At 43.0% G+C, this 17,088-nt stretch overlaps 1 protein-coding gene across 1 annotated transcript; it reads left to right on the forward strand.

Moving 5' to 3' along the window:
* Window positions 1-13,033: 13,033 nt before the first annotated feature.
* Window positions 13,034-16,878, forward strand: LOC6581586 (dynein axonemal intermediate chain 3). Its single transcript, XM_002007277.4, has 7 exons — window positions 13,034-13,347; window positions 13,415-14,079; window positions 14,133-14,280; window positions 14,345-15,636; window positions 15,705-15,880; window positions 15,940-16,139; window positions 16,206-16,878. The coding sequence occupies exons 1-7, from the start codon at window positions 13,157-13,159 to the stop codon at window positions 16,840-16,842; spliced, it is 3,309 nt and encodes a 1,102-aa protein (XP_002007313.2). The 5' UTR covers window positions 13,034-13,156; the 3' UTR covers window positions 16,843-16,878.
* Window positions 16,879-17,088: the final 210 nt, after the last annotated feature.

Genomic DNA, 17,088 nt, shown 5'->3' on the forward strand with positions numbered 1-17,088 from the left:
GTTGTTGTTGTGCTGCAGCCTGGAGTCTGGAGTCTGAAGTCTGAAGTCTGGGGCAGCTACGGTTCGAGACCCCGTTGAACTCATGGCGCAGATACATTAATTATCTGTAATGAACGTTTACACTTATTTATTGGCATTAAATCATCGTTTAACGCGCTTCAAGCATGCACAGCAAAGCCCAAAAAGCGCGCAACTGCAACATGCCTGGGCACAGCGATGGCCTTGCAGCCTCTTTGTTGTTACTGCTGACTGTGAAGCTGACTGTTACGGCCTCCTCCTGCTCTGCCTCCTGCTCCTCTGCCTCCTGCTCCTCTTGTACTGTTCTGATATGCATGTCAAGTGCTCGCAAATTATCGCCCAACTTGGATGGCACTCGAGGTCGCTTCCGTTTTACTGTGCAACACGTTGCTTCTAACCCACACAGCAGCAGCAGCAGCAACAGCAACAACAACAATTGGCAATTGGTGCCGCATGGCAGAGTTCATTGGCATTTTGTGCCACTTAACAAATGCCTGCTGCTTGCAGCACGCTTATGAGTTATGCCCCAGCCAGTTAAGCCGCTGTTAACCAGACAGACAGACAGAAAGACAACTTAGCCTTAGCCATAGTACACTGACTCTCAAACTATTGAGAATGAATATATAATTCAGGATTGTTGACAGAATTTTTAAACTAATTTTTCCATTCTTTTTTATTCCAGGATTTTTAAACAAATTTTTTAGAGATTTCTTCAGGATTTAATAACTTTAGTTTTATGTACAATATTTTATACCTTACATGTTGTTATATATTTTTATAAAATGTTTCATAAGTGTAGTTATAAATATAAATATATGTAGTTATAAATATAGAGATTTATTTATTCAACTATATTTTCTATTTATTTTCTTAAAAAAAATTCTTTTTATATGTTTTTATTTTTTATTTATTTATTTTTATTTTATTTTTTATTTTTTGGTCAGTTTAGGCAGGCTTCAACATATACCTTCATACAAATATCTTAACAGTTGTCAGTATTTTATTTTCCATTAATTATAATTTCTAAAAAGTAAATAAATATCTATTGAATAGATTACCAATTTTTCTCCTCTATTCGGCCCCACTGTGCCGAACTGTTTAGGTTTATTTTGGGCAATCAGCATCAGCAGCAGCAGCTGGCAATTGTGTGCTGGGCTCATAATCGTAACCATTATGATCATCTTGGTCATGTTTTATGTATGTGCTTTGGGCTAATCAAACATTTATTGATTGCCAACAGCGATTTATCGCCAACTGTCAAATGGGCAGGTGAAAATATTTGAGATTCTATGTGACGATGGATCAAACACTCGCTGAGTTATGCAATAAATGTTTGCTGGGCGTTGCTGATTGGGTGTGCGAGTGTGTGTGTGTGTGTTTGGCTTATCAATTGACACGTTAAGAGAAAAGACAGTGAAAGAGAGAGAGAGAGGGACCCAACAATTTGAAATTATATTAAATGTGGTTTTTCTTTGGCTTTTGATTTTTACCTGGCTAATTGCAGACACTCGCATGTCATAAAATTTTTTTACTGATCAAAATATAAATATGTGTATGTACGTGTGTGTGTGTATGTGTGTGTTGTTGTTGCAACAATAAAAAATCTGTGGTAAAGACTTTAAAATGCTGCATGTTGAACACCCACAAAGCATAAATAACAACGGCAACAAACGGCGACCCAGCCTCCAAACTGAACCAACTGCAACTGCAGCAACTGCAGCAACTGCACCACCTGCCCCACACCGTTCCACCCACCCAGCCAGAGATCGAGCGAGCGAGCGAGCGAGTCGTGGCGAAGGTGAAAGTGTTTGCCAGCGTCGGCGCCGCAATTATATTGTAAATGATTTTATTATTTATTTGGCGAATTAATTTCGAGTGCTTGGCGCGCACATCGCTATGTGAAATATTCCATATAAATATTTATGTTTTAATTAAAAAGGCCACAAGGAAATTGAAAATTACATAAATTTTCGCAACGCATTTTCCCGCTGCCCGGCAGACAAATCGTGGCATTTATTTCGCTTTTATAGGGTGCAATTTATGCCTGGCCATTAATCCAAATTAAGTTGTGTAATTGCCCCGATATTTACAGGCTCGATGCGTTACCTTTTTTTTCTTTTAGACGCACACAAATTTGTTTACACACCAATTTCGCTTGATTACGACGACAATTGGACAGATCCTGCGAGGCCAGGGCGGCAGGGAGGGGGCGTCACCAACAGCACAGTAAGTGAAAGACAGGATATCAAATTATTTTATTTTAGTAGCCAGAGCTAATGGAAGACTTAATTTAATGACGTTGTAAAAAATGTTGATAGAGACTTTGAGTTTGTCGTGAAGTCTGGCCAGGCAAATTGGCTGCTGGTTTAATGGTTTAATAATTATTACCTTTAGTTAAGGCTGATCGGGCTACTAGCGATGTTAATGGGAAGCTCATTTGCTCATAAGGTTTTCTCAAAGATAAAAGTATTCTTCGATTATTTAGTGATATGTATATATAGACATTTTTAGATGTCTTCAGCTCAAAGGTCTTTTAAAGCATTCTAGAGATGGAACAACGCTTATCGAACTTATTAATCTTTAGATATATATATATATATATATATTTATAATTAAATTGTCATATAAATGGTCTGTAAAGCTTTCTTTTATTTGTCAACTGATCCTATTAATCTTCAATAAGATAACTTCTCGTAAATAATGAAGATGTGAACGGAGAAGATTCAAGAAGTAATCTGAGTCATTCTTAAAGATGATGGAACTATGTTGTCAACAATATAGCTGATATGTTAGATACTTATTTCTATATTATAGATCATATATAGATCATTCTATATTATAGATCATATATAGATCATTTCCCAATAATCCAACACTGCCTAAATTTCTCTATAGTAGTCGAATACTGCCTTCAAACTGCTCAAGCCCCTAGCTATCCAATATAATGTGTCGTAACAGGGAAATATTGTTGAGAAATGCCAGATTTTTGCCATTTTTCAAGCAAAGTTAAATGAAACCAGCATCTGCTACTTTTGCAGTGTATTTATTTTCAATATTATTTTCACATGATTTCGATTATTTCCTATTAAATTATATAAACAACTTGTGAAAAACCTCACACCCATCAAAATGGCTTTCATAATACACCCCATTCTCGCCCATTTATCTTACAGCTTTGAGCATCTTAAATTGCATTTTATGTCAGGTTCGTAAACAAATGTAATTAATCCAAAGGTTTTGCTGTAGATATTCCCAGAAACTAGAAAAACAGTTGAGCTTGCATAACAGCTTATATGTCATAGTATGCGACATACAATATGTAATATGTCGCATGTCCGATGTCTGATGTCTGCTGCATCTGCGCATATGTTTCGGTTTCTCGCTGACTAATTAGTTCGAGCTTTATCTATGGAAGTCATCGCAGCTCGCATGCAGTTGAATGCGTTAATCTTACAATATCATGTTTCATCATAACACATTTTGGCTGACAGGGCGACCTTCATGTGCAGTCACTTTGTCAACTGGCTGAGAGATGTCCAGATACAATGAAAATAAACCTTAAATTGGGTTCACTGCCGCACAGATTCGAATTGGGACAGGCTATCAGGCAGTGGGACAGCTGCTGCTGTTGCTGCGACTGTTGCTGCTGCTGCGACTGTTGCTGCTGTTGCTGGAGCATCCGCAACAATTTGCAACGTTTTTTGGGTTCGATTGGCGACTGGTTTTGCGCAATTTTTACGTGTTCATTATCATATAAATGGAGAGTACTGAGCAGATGCATAGCCAACAAAACGACATCAACATGCCCAATCCACATGCAGCATGCAGCATGCCACATATAAACATACACATATACATATGTATGTATTTTGGACACAAACGAAAGTGAACTTTTTAATGGCGGGGCCAAAGCCAAAGCATTTTTATCTGTGATGCTGCCTGCGAAACGTGTTCCATGGAATGGCTCGACGCGACTCGCCGTGGCCTGGCCCCGAGACAGAGACCGAGACAGAGACCGAGCCCGAGCCCGGCCCGGAGCTGGGGCCTCTCTTTATTTATCGTTGCGTTTTTTTATGATTTAACATATGTACGTGTTGCTGTCACACATACGAGTACACGCACCCAAACATGCTTATATATTAATTTCATTAATAATAAGTAATTTCACTTTTCATTTCACTCAAAAACGAGCCAAGAATTCGCTAAAACTTTCGTTGCGGGTGAAGCTGCACACTGCATACTTCCCCTTCCAACTCTCTCGCTTCCTCACTCCCTCTCTTCCTCTCGCGTCATCTATCTGTCTTCATCTCTCTCTCCTTTGGCTGCCTCCGCCGAACGTACAGAGGCCATTCATTGCGTGGCCAGACAAAATCGATGAGCATATTAATTGCTTCGACTGCCGGGCCAAAAATTCACGTATGCGTATACGTAATTTTTGATTATTGACTGCTAATTACATGCACATACCCTAACATGAGGCATGTGTATAATAATAGCTGAAGAGAGCTATATCATAGCAGCATATTATAGTCCATTTGTATAGGTTTATATGGACATAAAAATCCTTAGTTAAATGCAATCGAGTAAGCTCAAGTTGGAGCTGCTTTATTAAAATGTTAATTATTGCTATTTCAAGTCATAAAATTCGTCCAGATGATTCCACTTACGGCATATAAAAAGACAAGTGGAGTTCAAGATTCTAGATTCTCTTAAGATAACAAAGATAATAAGTATAAGCTTCTATATATAAGAGTTTAGTCTTATATCATATAGAATTATCTCTCTAGTAATTAGCAATCAATTGACTAATAGATAGAATGATAAGAAGAAATCATCTTATAAGCGATTATAAGACATTAATAAAGTATATTTTATAGTAAACAATTATAGGATTCAAAGATTAATGTACTTCCATAACAGCGAACAGTTAACATAGCATAGTTAACAGAATGCTGTTCAGATAACAGAAATTGAGATTCGAGTAGCTGTGATTCATTCCTAAACCATTGCCAACCCTCAAACAGATTAAGCATTATTCTCTACTGAATATCATTTCTTAAGGTCTGTTTAACTACCTGTAATAGATCAAGCCAAAGTGATTTATCTGTGATTATTTTAACATATTCTATACTAAAAATCATTTATTAAAATCTTGTTTAACTAAGCTACAGTTAAACAGTTATAGAGCTGTGCTGCTCTGCTTCCAAATGCCAGTTAGGGTATCTAAAATTCGTCCAGCCATAGCTCTCAAGCTCTGTGTTGATTATTTACCTCATCGATATATCTTTTTGCTTGCATTTTTGTGTATTTTACTTGGTTTTTTTCTGGCTTGGCGTCAAAGACAAATGTTACATGTTGCCGCCAAACGATGTGTGGGCTTTTATCGGCTCGGGGCAGATCAGCGCCAGCGTTTTAATTGCTCCCGAAAATTGAGTTATTTTGAGTTATTTTGATTGCAGCCCGTTGACCTTTTTCGCATTGTTGTTGTTGTTGTTGTAGGTGCTGCTGCTGCTGTTGATTCTTGTACACACCCAGCTAAATGTCTCGAGTGTGCCTGGCTGGTTTGGTTTAGTTTCGCTTGATTCGCTGTTGGCCAACACTGTGCTTGGGCCTGGCCAAGATCGATTCTGGGCTCTGGGAGTCGTGCCATGCCGATGTTTATCGCCCCAATTGCCGATTCATTTTCATGCGAGTGCCACATTAAATTGTAAATACAAAATCAAGCAAAAAAATTCGAATTCGATTCGATTCAATGCGATTCGATTTGTGTGTGCAACATTCTCGGCCCACTACTGGCGGCAGGGGCTGGCTCTACATAAATTTTAGTTGATTGTCATTTACATTGCGCTCGGCTCAATTGGCTGGGAAAATTAATCATTAAACTGGCCGCCGGCTGGCAATCAATGCGAGTTTTCGCTCTTTACGGAAATCTGACATTAATTTGTGTTTTCTTTTCATGGGAGCCTTTTCATGGCAAGATGCAGCATGCAGCATGCAGCATGCAGCTTGTGGCAGGCGGCAGCAACCGCACCTGCCTCGGCTGGCAATAAAAATGTAATTACGCCCTCGAATGCCACACACCATACAGCAACAAGTGGCAACTGCGGCCTCTGCCCCTGACACTGTGGCAAGCAACTATCAACAGCAGCAACAACAACAACAACAACAACAACAGCAGCAACAACAATTTGCAACGCCCTGTGGCTTCTGCCTTGGCCTCTGTCGATCCGTTGGCCATGTTGATTGATTACACATACGCCGCGTGGGCTGGCGCTAATGCCAGCATTGCCACATTGCCACATTGCCACAGCTGTATGCAACACGAATCGCCGGCATGACGTCATGCGACAAATGACAGCAACAACAACAACAACAACAGCAGCAGCAACAGCTATAAAATATTATATATGCTAGTCGATCTGAAGTTAGGGACTTTAATTGCTAATGGATCACATTAATGTTATTGTACAGCATTTACAATCAAATTAGCTTTTTATGAACTTGTGGGGATTTGGGTGCAACGCCTTTGTCCGATAATATTTTAACTCATGTCTATGTGCTCGTAAACATAAAAAACTTAATTGAAAATATTTATTGTTCGCATTTTCAACAAATGAATTGGAAAGCCAATGGTTATTTGATGGATGGTGTGGGCAAGAGACGGAAAGAGTGAGAAAGAGAGAGAGAGAGAGAGGAAGCGGCAGTGTTAATAAGCGAATTTGAGAGAGAGAGAGAGAGTGAGAGTATGAGTGAGTTATAGAGAGAAGAGAGAGAGAGAGCAAGACAAATAGGAATAGATAATGAAAACTTAAATCTAAACTTGAGAATATAATATAAACCTTTCCATACTAGAAACACCCCATGCTCTCCACTCTACAGGGTATTTCAAGCACTTTCGATTTCAGTATCATAATTCTATGCGATTCTCGTTTTTGCTGCCACTTGGCCGTTTGTCTGGCTGCCACAAAGATTACCTCAGCGGCGACGAGTAACAGCAGGCAGCAGTGAAGACAGGAGAAGGTTAACCTCGCCGCGTCTCTACCGCACCGCCCTGGCAGCTGGCCAAAGCTCCATTGACTTGGCCACAAAGCTGAATTTCGCTTTCTATGCCAAAAGATTTGACAGCGTGCGGCTACAATTTTGCACGTTTGACCAAATTTGGGCTCACAAAATGTTTGGGGCGATCGCTGTGGCCAAATGGTGATGACGATGACGATGACGCTGACGCTGACTGCTGCTGGGCTCCTCCAGCTTCGGCTACAGCTACAGCTACCCCGCCTCCTGCCCAGCTGCTGCTTGAGCTCCTGCTCGTGGCTTGGCGTTGGCGCAAGCTCTGGTAGCTTCTTGTCGCCGTATGTCATGCGGCTTTATCTTGATGCCGCTGTCGTCGGGAGTCATGCGCCACAGTGCCAGCGCCTGAGCTCTAGCGGAGCTCCAGCCCCAGCTCAAGCTCGAGCCCAAGTCAGATTTCGCTGTTTAACATAGTTAGGTTTTTCTGGGATTTTCACCGCAATACAGTAGCCGCTGCACTGCACTGCACTACGTACGTAGGTTGAGGTTGAGGTCAGTGCACCCAGGGACTCGACTCGTGGTCGCGTTCACATGTGATTAAAAGCTAAAATGCAAGACCATCATAAATATCAAAATGCGCCACAATTTAGGGCCAGCTATGTGTGTGGACCGTGTGGACATTTTCTTGATTTTCATTTTCAATTTCGTATTCGTTTTTGTTTTCGTTTTCGTTTTCGTTTTCATTTTCACTTTTGCTTAAACGCTGCAGCGACACCTGGCGACAAGCCAGCGAACATGAGTCACACAGGCTGTCGCCGGGGCCCAAGCCCCACATAAGTGCATCATAAATTATGTTTGGCTTTGTAAACCTTTATATCCGATTTTTTTTCTTCTACCATTTGGTGTTTGGTGTTTTTTCTGTTGCCTTCTGTTAACCATTTTCATTTGCTAAAGTAGTCGCACGGTCAATTGCCTGGGACGGGTGGGACGTGGCACATTTGTCGCCGTTGCCGCAGCGAAATCGAAATCGAAATTGAAATCCTGGTCTCAGAGTCTGAGAGTCTCAGAGTCTCAGAGTCTCGGCGTCTCAGCTTTTAGCCACAGCAGCCGCACTTTGGTCACGAATGTCGGTCAAACGTGTTTTTCGCTATTTTACAACTTTAAATATGCCAACAATGGACGGGGGCCGAACGGCCACTAAGCACCGCCACCAAATCCGTTTTGGATCGCCGCACTTGGGATACTTAATTTGTGCGCATATTTTTGCAGGGATTATCATTGTCACAGCCAGACACATTGCCACACGGCGATTCGATGCGGCTGCTACTCTTTGCCACATGCGAATTCTAATTTACAGATTTTCCCTAACAGATTTACGCAAATTTTCAACGCGAGCACAGAAACGGGGAAAGTCTTCAATGGTGTTGGGGTTAATATGGAATTATCTTCGGCTAATATCCATTGCAAATATTTTCATTTATTGAATATTGAATATGTAAATTGATTATATTTTTGTAGTGTATGCGATGATAGTAAGCTTATCGAGCTCGCAACTAATCGTTGCCATAAGCAATATGTTTGTCATAATCCTTATCATTATAATCATTGTAATTGTGATTGTGAATGTCATTGTCATTGTCATTGTCATTGTCATTGTCATTGTCATTGTCATTGTCATTGTCATTGTCATTGTCATTGTCATTGTCATTGTCATTGTCATTGTCATTATCATTGTCATTGTCATTGTCATTGTCATTGTCATTGTCATTGTCATTGTCATTGTCATTGTCATTGTCATTGTCATTGTCATTGCCATTGCCATTGTCATGCATTAATTTGATCATTATTTTCATTAGAAATAGCATCATAATTGCAATAGAATCAATTTCTTGAAGCCCATCTTCTTTACTTACTATCTTTTCATTATTCAAATCGCCCATATTTTCTTTTCATTCTTGCGACTTTCCTTCATCAGTAGTCAATAAGTTTAAGTTTGTTCCTTCTCTTATTATTACTTACCGACTAACACCAATTTGCAAGACTTTCACGCTGAGTAACTTCGCTTAGATAAGTGTGCCGCAATCTGACCTAATCTTAATTGATTGCCATTTGTAGCGGTCTTCGGGAACACAGTGGGTGGCCCAATTTCCGCGCTATAAAAGCCATAATCCACGGCCCCCTCTCAGCCTCCGGTTGCCTTGCATATGCCGCAGCGTTGGCCCAGTCAGCGGGATTGGGAAAATCAGTAAAGCATTTAGCTCACTAACAAATTTCTCACATAATTCACAAAACGTCGTAATACGGAAGCCAATTGCAGCAAATTTCACTCGCTGATAAAAAAGTCGCAAAGTAAATTTGGCGCTGAAATTTGAATTTCATGTCCCTTTTATCGGTGCGACTATCTAAGCTCTCTGCCTAGAAGTGGGCATTGTTTTGGCCTGGTTGGCTCTGGTTGTTGTTGTTGTTGTTGTTGTTGCTGCTGCATTTGGCCAATTTGGCAGCGGCTAATAACGGTGCTTGGGGCGGCTTGCCTTATTGGGCGGTCGGTCCATTGGATTGATGTGCCAGGCTAAAGCCAATTTTTTGTTTTTGATTTCTGTTTTTGTTTTTCTTTTCTTTTGTCCTTTTTTTTTTATTTTCGGCTACCGCCAAGTTATAAAATATCGAAAATTATGCGCTTCGACTACCGTTGCTGTCGGTTGTCATCAAAAGCGGCGCCGCAGAGTCAAACGTGGCAACTCTAGCTCCGACTGCAACTGTGACTCTGAGTCTGACTCTGACTCTGACTGTGGCTGTGGCTGTGGCACTTAACACCTTTTTGACACACAGCCAACGACGTCAAATGCAAATGAAGATAAATCGCTGCCTCTGATCTTTTTAGCACCTTTTTGCATATATTGCTGGCAACGGGCAACGTGTGGCAGGCGGCATGCAACGGGCGGCTGGTGACAGCCGCAAACATGCAACATTTTGTCGCCAGTTGTACGACTGCCTCCTCGCTCACTCGACTCCGACTCCCATTGGCTCTGCCCCACTCAACCATTCAGCCAGGCATTCAGCCAGCTCAGCCATCGAGTCGAACCCAGCCCCAACAACAACAATAACAACAACAACAATTGCTATTGCTGTTGTTGTCTTAGCGCAAGTATCCCATAATTTCATATGATGTTTGTGACAGGAGCATATCGTAATCTAACAGATTTATATATAGAGTTGTATCTGTTGGGTTTTTAACATGCGAGCAGCTCAAATAAAATTGCAGATATCTTCATATTAATTACAACAACAATTTATTTATATATATATTCATTGGGGGAATTCATGGTGAACTGGATTTTGCGTTTTCAAATTAAGTTATATAAACAAATGGCTTGATTATGTTAGATTGATCTTTCTTTATCTTTATTATAATTGGGAGTTTATATATGTGTATATGTGAATGCATATATATATAATATGTATATTTTTTTGTGATATCCGTCAAATTCTGTGATTAATTTGCACACATTAATTATAAGAAGAGGCCTCTAATGAACTATTCAATGTTTTGCTCAAATTGTGTCCTTGACTGCAGACAGTTCTTGTCTGAATCAGCGCCAAGTAGGTGCAGATCGTTCTCCAATCAACCAAAATTTCGAAGGAATCTTAAATATGAAGGCATATATTATAGGCAGCTTTAGAAGTTTCTAAAAAATTATGCTTGATTGCTTATTTTCAAGCAAGGGTTTAAGATTCAAGGTTTTTGTTCAAGTCAAGAGAGCGAGCCTAAGGCATTTCTTTGGAAATGTGTTCTTCAAAGAAAATCATCTTTTTTTTGGAAGGCTTTAGGTTTGCTTAAGTTTATTTATTTTTAAAATTGGAATTTGAATTTAATTTAATTTAAATGTTTATTCCGTTTTAGTTTCAAACTGTTTCAGTATGAGCACTACGATAACAATAGTAAGAATCCTAAATCTTAAACAACTATCCCATGACTAGAAGTACTAGCATAAGTAATATTTGGTATATATATATATTTAAGATGTAAATAATGCAGCTCAAATATTGTATCTAAGAAATCTAAAGGTTTCTTCTTTAATGTTCTCTGTCTTCATTCGTTTTCAAAAGTATTGACAGCTATAACAAACTTTACAAATTTATAAAATGATGCAACATAAATATGAAATGCAATAATAAGCTGTAGATTTTAAGATAAGTTAATATTGATTAACAGAGTAAAATCTTTAAGTTTTATTAACAGCATTGCAGTAGTAAAGTCTTAAATATTTTTGTAAAATATTATTATTTTTAGAAGAATGTTGTGAATATGTTGCAAAAACTCTTACCCACTTTACAAAAATAAAATAAATAGTAAATAAATAAATTACTCTACATGTGTAAATTACTCTACTCTGTGTATATATAAATTCTCTTCCAGCTGTCCTGTTTAAACCACCTTCAACGCATAGCCCTCGCTTAGGAAGCGTATCACGTATTCGTTGTGCAGCTATGTGAAAGTGCTTTGACTAAATCCTGCTGCTCGCTCGACTACTGTCAATAGGTAGCAGCTAGCTGGGGCAAGGGTGGCAGCAGGGGGCGAGAGGGGCAGCTGGGCTACATAGCGCTAGTAGCTACGGCTAGCCTAGACAGGCGGCTATTGTTCGCAGTGGCTGTGGGGCGCGCTGCGATTCGGCTTTCGGGCCCACTTTGCATATGAGCAGCTCGAACGGCTCGAGCGGGGCACAATCAAAAAAATTATCAGCCTGGGCCACGTTGACGACGTCGACGTCATTGTTGTGCCTGGACAGGCTCTTGGGTTTGCGGATGAGGAAGTTGTGTTGTTTTGTTTTGTTTTGTTTGTTTGGGGATTTGAGCTGCATTCGGTGTTTGCAGGCTGCCGCAGCGACTATCGGCCGCTGACTATCGGCAGCTTGTCGCGTTGTTACTGTTGTTGTTGTTGTTGCTTTTTTATTTATTTAAATTACAAAATGTTTTGTCAACAATTTGTCGAGTGATTTATATAGAAATATGGTCTTGTGTGTGTGTGTGTGTGTGTTCGAGCATGCCACAGGCTAATCGCGAGGTGCCAGCTATCGACTGACAGGTGCATGAATTGTGCAGTTCAGTTCAGTTCAGCTGAAATCGAAAGTTGAGCCCAGGCCGCTGCTCAGAATGCGCCTGAAAATGAAAGTGAGCGACGTGCATCCATTAAATATGTGTCAGCTGCAAGCACCACATTTGGTGATGGTGGTGGTGGTGGTGCTGCTGCTGCTGCTCTTGGTGCATTGACATCCAACTGCAGCTGTCCATCAGAGAACTTTCGATTTCGATTGCGTAGCTTGTGCCGTACGCTTTCCACATTTGCCGTTTGTTGAACCAACGAACATGCCACAGATCATGTCCAGCTCGCCGACTGCCAGCGGACGGGCCAGCGAAGGGGGCATGGTCACAAGAAAAACACACATATTTCTGCCAGTGCGCAGCTTTTTTTGAGGCCTCTGTGAGTGACACACAATTGCGTTTGCCTTTTCTTCCATTGCATCTGCCTCTATCTCCCTCTCTCTCTGTCTCGCTCTGTGTCTCTCTTGGTCGTCTGCGGCTCATAGTTCCGTATTTGGTCAAAGATAATGATGTGAAATGCAGCAACAACACATCAACAACTGCAACAGGAGCATCGACAACAATCACCCACTCAAAAATTGGCAGTTGGCATCTTTATATATTTTTTGGTTTTTGGACATGCATGTAAATGAGTGAAAATATCTGTTGCAACAGAATTTCATTTGAAGTGGAGCTCAGCAATAGATGTGGCCACAGCTGTACAGTGGGTAAAATGTGGGCAAAGTTACAGTACTAATGAGAACTAAGTGGACTAAGTGGATCAACTAGTTGAGAGTAAAGTATAATATGATCAGATTCAGATTCAGTATCAACAAAACGAAACGAGAAAATGTCGATAATTATGCCATTTGCCCCACTGTCAGCCGCCATTTTTAGCCTAGGCGCATGCTCCATTATTATTGCCATGACACACACAGAAGGCTCAGGCCTGACACAAAATAAACAATCTAGCAATAGAGGGCGAATAGTAAATAGTTCAGAAATTTGTATTTGATCTAGGAATAGAAAACCGAAAATCAAATACAAAATGGATGATTTTGAGGGGGAAGGCGACACTTTTATCGATGCTTCCGGCATACCAAGGAAACGGCCCTATGCCAAGCGATTCGACAAGCCCGACTCGGACGAGGAAATTGGCGATGTGACGAAAATCTACAATGTGCAGGAGGCGTGGCGGTCGCTGCTCTCACTGCCCACCTGCCAGAAGGTGATGGTCACGTAGGTATTCCGAATAGAGCGGGTTGTTGGACATCTCACCTGCTGTCCTTACACGTCCATTTTGCAGCGAGCATGTGCAAAAGGCGCTGAAAATCCAGGTCGGGTTGAATGTCACCCAGGAGTTCCCATGGAAGCAGGTCAAATTTAAGGACTTGCGGGACACGCTCTTCGAGGAGCTGGAGAACTCCGCCGAGTTGCACAAGCTGTTCAAGGGCTTCAATCCGGAGCATTTCATTTTGATTGGCTACTGCCCCACACTCACCGAGTCCGAAGAGGAGCCGCCCGAGGGCGATCCGTTCATCTTCTATGTGAACAGCAAGGATACTAAGAGCGCCATGAGCATCATCCAGAACATGGAGGCCTTCGAGCGTTGGCGCATGCAGCGACGCCTGCGCAAGAAGCCCCGCCGCTGGGTCAGCCACGGCACCGAGGACGAGATGAGCATCGTGGTCGAGCGCTTCAGCGAGCAGCCCGTCGATGTGGAGATCCAGAGCGTTTACCCCATCAAGCAGCCCCGCCACGTCGCCTTCTCCTATCGCATGACGCGCGATGTGCGCGACGGCGTTGTCGAGCTGCTGCCCAAGGAGGAAATCAAGTACGAGACGGTGACCAAGCGTCGCTTGCCCGTGGCCGTCCAGGTGGCGCCGGCCACAAAGAGCGTGGAGCAGCAGACCAATCCGACGTTTCCTTCGAACGCCTGGTCGCAGTATCTCTATGAAATCGATGATAATGGTGGGTGGATGAAATATATTCAATGGATGTTTCGTAATGCCTCTCTTATTCAGATCTGGAGCTGGACGAATCGGATGTGGAGGAGGAGGAGGGCGGCAAGCCAGGTACAACGGAGCCAAAGCCCAAACAAATTCCAGAGATGTCCAGCAATGTGCAACTGCTGCTGGAGACACTCGACTTCAATCAGATCGACTGCTATCGGTGGGCGTAGCTCCAATTTCCCTCTTTCTCTTTTTCATTTTCATTCATCTTTCTCTTTCATCAGCTATGACTATCAGCTGATCACAAACAGACAGGTGGTGCACTACACCAATCCGTTTCTGGAGGAGTTCATCTGCTTCGCCAACATCTCGAAGAGCGACAAACGTTTCGTGGCCAGCTGTGATTGGTATCCCAAGCTGTCCGGCCTGGTCGCCGTCTCCTATGCCTTTAGCACTCCCGTCACCATTGAGCTGGCCACGCATCAGGTGAACTTTGTGCAGCGCCAGGTGCTCGAGCCGAATCCTGTGCTGCTCTGGAGCTTTGCCGACAACCTCAACTACAAGCTGGAGTTTGAGGCACCGTACGAGATCACCAAGCTCTCGTTCTGCCCCTTCAATGGCGACATCCTGCTGGGCGGCTGCCAGAATGGTCAGGTCGTGATCTGGGATCTGCAGGGGCGCTGCGAGCACTTGGAGGACGAGGAGTATCTGACGCCCGCCCAGGCCAAGTACCGCACGATGATCGGTGAGTATCTCAACTGGACGTTGGACATAAACGAGGATGTGGTGGTGGCACCGGCCACCATTTCGCCACTGGAACACTCGCCCACGGGCGCCATCACTGGCATCTACTGGCTGAGCAGGCACTTCTATTTGAATAACTTTGGCAAGGTGTGCAATGACCTCGATAAGCGCGCCAATCATAATTTCTTCGTCACTTGCGCCTTTGATGGAACGGTGAGCTTCTGGAATCTGGATGGCGAGAGCTCCAAGAAGGAGAAGGAGGCCCAGCAGCGCAACAAGAATCTGCCCAAGGAACTCACCCAGAACGAATCGCCGCTCAGGACCAAAACCATCAAGCCCACCTATAGCATCTCCTACAGCGAGCCAGTCACCGGTCTTATAGGCGATACTTCGGTCTTCTCAATTCTTACGCCATCCCCGAAGGTTATTAACAAGTCTCCAAACAACTATCCCATTTCGGTTCTGGCCAAGAATCCGCCCGAGCTGCGCCAATCCCTCATCCTGTCCACCTACTACGGCCACATAGTGCGCGTGGACTGGCAGGGCATGTACAGCGAGGCGGGGGCCAAGGAGCAGGTGAATGCCTCCGCTAATTTTGCTATGGTCCACGATGGACCCGTCGTTGCCATGAGCAAGAATCCCTTCTACCCGGAGCTCTTCGCTTCGATAGGGCGCACCGTGTTCGCCCTGTGGAAGGAGGACTATCACGATTCGCCCATAATATGGCGTAAGCGTCCCTGTGATCTCACTGCGGTGGCATGGAGTGAGACACGTCCTGCTGTCCTGTATATCACACGCCTGGATGGCATTTTAGAGGCCTGGGATATATTGGGTGAGTGAGGACATTCGTTTTTTTTTAGAGAATTTTCATTATTCCCTTCATTCCTTCCTTGACTTCAGCCCGTGACGATGACGCCGTTTTAAGCGAGGTCCTGGGCGGTGGCATCATCACAGCCGTCACCGAGCACCGTCCTTTGCTACCCAACAAGATTCTGGGCATAGGCGACTACAACAGCAGCATACGCATGGTCAAGCTGCCTCACAGCTTCGACGTGCCACTGGACAATGAATTGGCCGTAGGTCTAACTAAACTCCCTCGCTCAAAAATCATCTAAGCTTTCCTTTAACCCACCAGAAACTGATGAAATATGTGCTGCGGCAGATCACGCGTAAGACAAGCATAGTAGCCTGGGAGCAAAAGTATTACGAGCTGAACAAGGACATCATCGAGGCGAAGCGTGAGGCCGAGGAAGAGCAACGCAAGGAAATGGAGAAACAGGAGCGCGAAATGTTGAATCCACGCAAACGTGGCTCCGACGCAGATGAGGAACCAACGTAAGTTTGAGTGCATTTCAATTGGAATTAGAGCAATGGTAAAGGCTCTTGCTCTTGCTCTTGCAGTAAGTTGAAGGGCGGAGCTACCTACAGCGAAAAGATGGCCAAAAAGTTTGATGAGCTCAATTTGCATCGCATGATGACCATACTAATGTCCCGCAAGCAAATGGACCCCGAGAAGCTTGCGCGTGAGACAGCACTGGAGAAGGAGCGCCAGATGTACGAAACGGCCAAGAAGGAGTCCTATGCCAAGCTGCTGCAGACTGTCGAGGACGATGTGGCCACCATACGCTCTCGCATCCTGCCCGCCGAGGTGCAGGACATGCAGCGCAGCGAGATGATAGCGGAGCGTGTTAAGAACGAAATGGCCGCCGCCGAGTCCTATGAGACCATCTGTGAGCAAGCACACAAGAAACTGAAAAAGTTCCCAGAACTGAAGTCCATTGACTATATTGAGCTGCTCGAGCGCGGAATGCATCGGCGCAAGCTGTTGGATCAATCGCTGGGCGGGAATACCGAGCGTCTGCTCTGGTACCAGGAGAAGCTGCGCGACAATCAGATTTTTGAATGTGATTTTGGCACGGATCTGCTCTACAACAGACGCAAATTGGGTCCAAAGCCAAAGGCAGAGCCTGTAATCGAGGTAGAACCACAGTCTGAGGAAGTGGACAAAGGAGAGGAAGAACAAGAAGAACAAGACTAAGTATATTTTGTCTCAATAAAAGGCTATAAAAAAGAACCAAGAGATATTATTAATAATATATAATGTATATCACTAATATATTAAAGGCTATATGACAATGACAATGACACTGATAATGACAATGACAATAACAATAACATTAATAATGATAATGATTACGACAATGTCAATGATAATGATAATGATAATGATAATAATTATAATAATGACAATGATGATGACAATGACAATTACAAAGACAATGAT

Source organism: Drosophila mojavensis, unplaced genomic scaffold (genome assembly GCF_018153725.1).
Source record: "Drosophila mojavensis isolate 15081-1352.22 unplaced genomic scaffold, ASM1815372v1 contig_74, whole genome shotgun sequence".
Taxonomy (NCBI): domain Eukaryota; kingdom Metazoa; phylum Arthropoda; class Insecta; order Diptera; family Drosophilidae; genus Drosophila; species Drosophila mojavensis.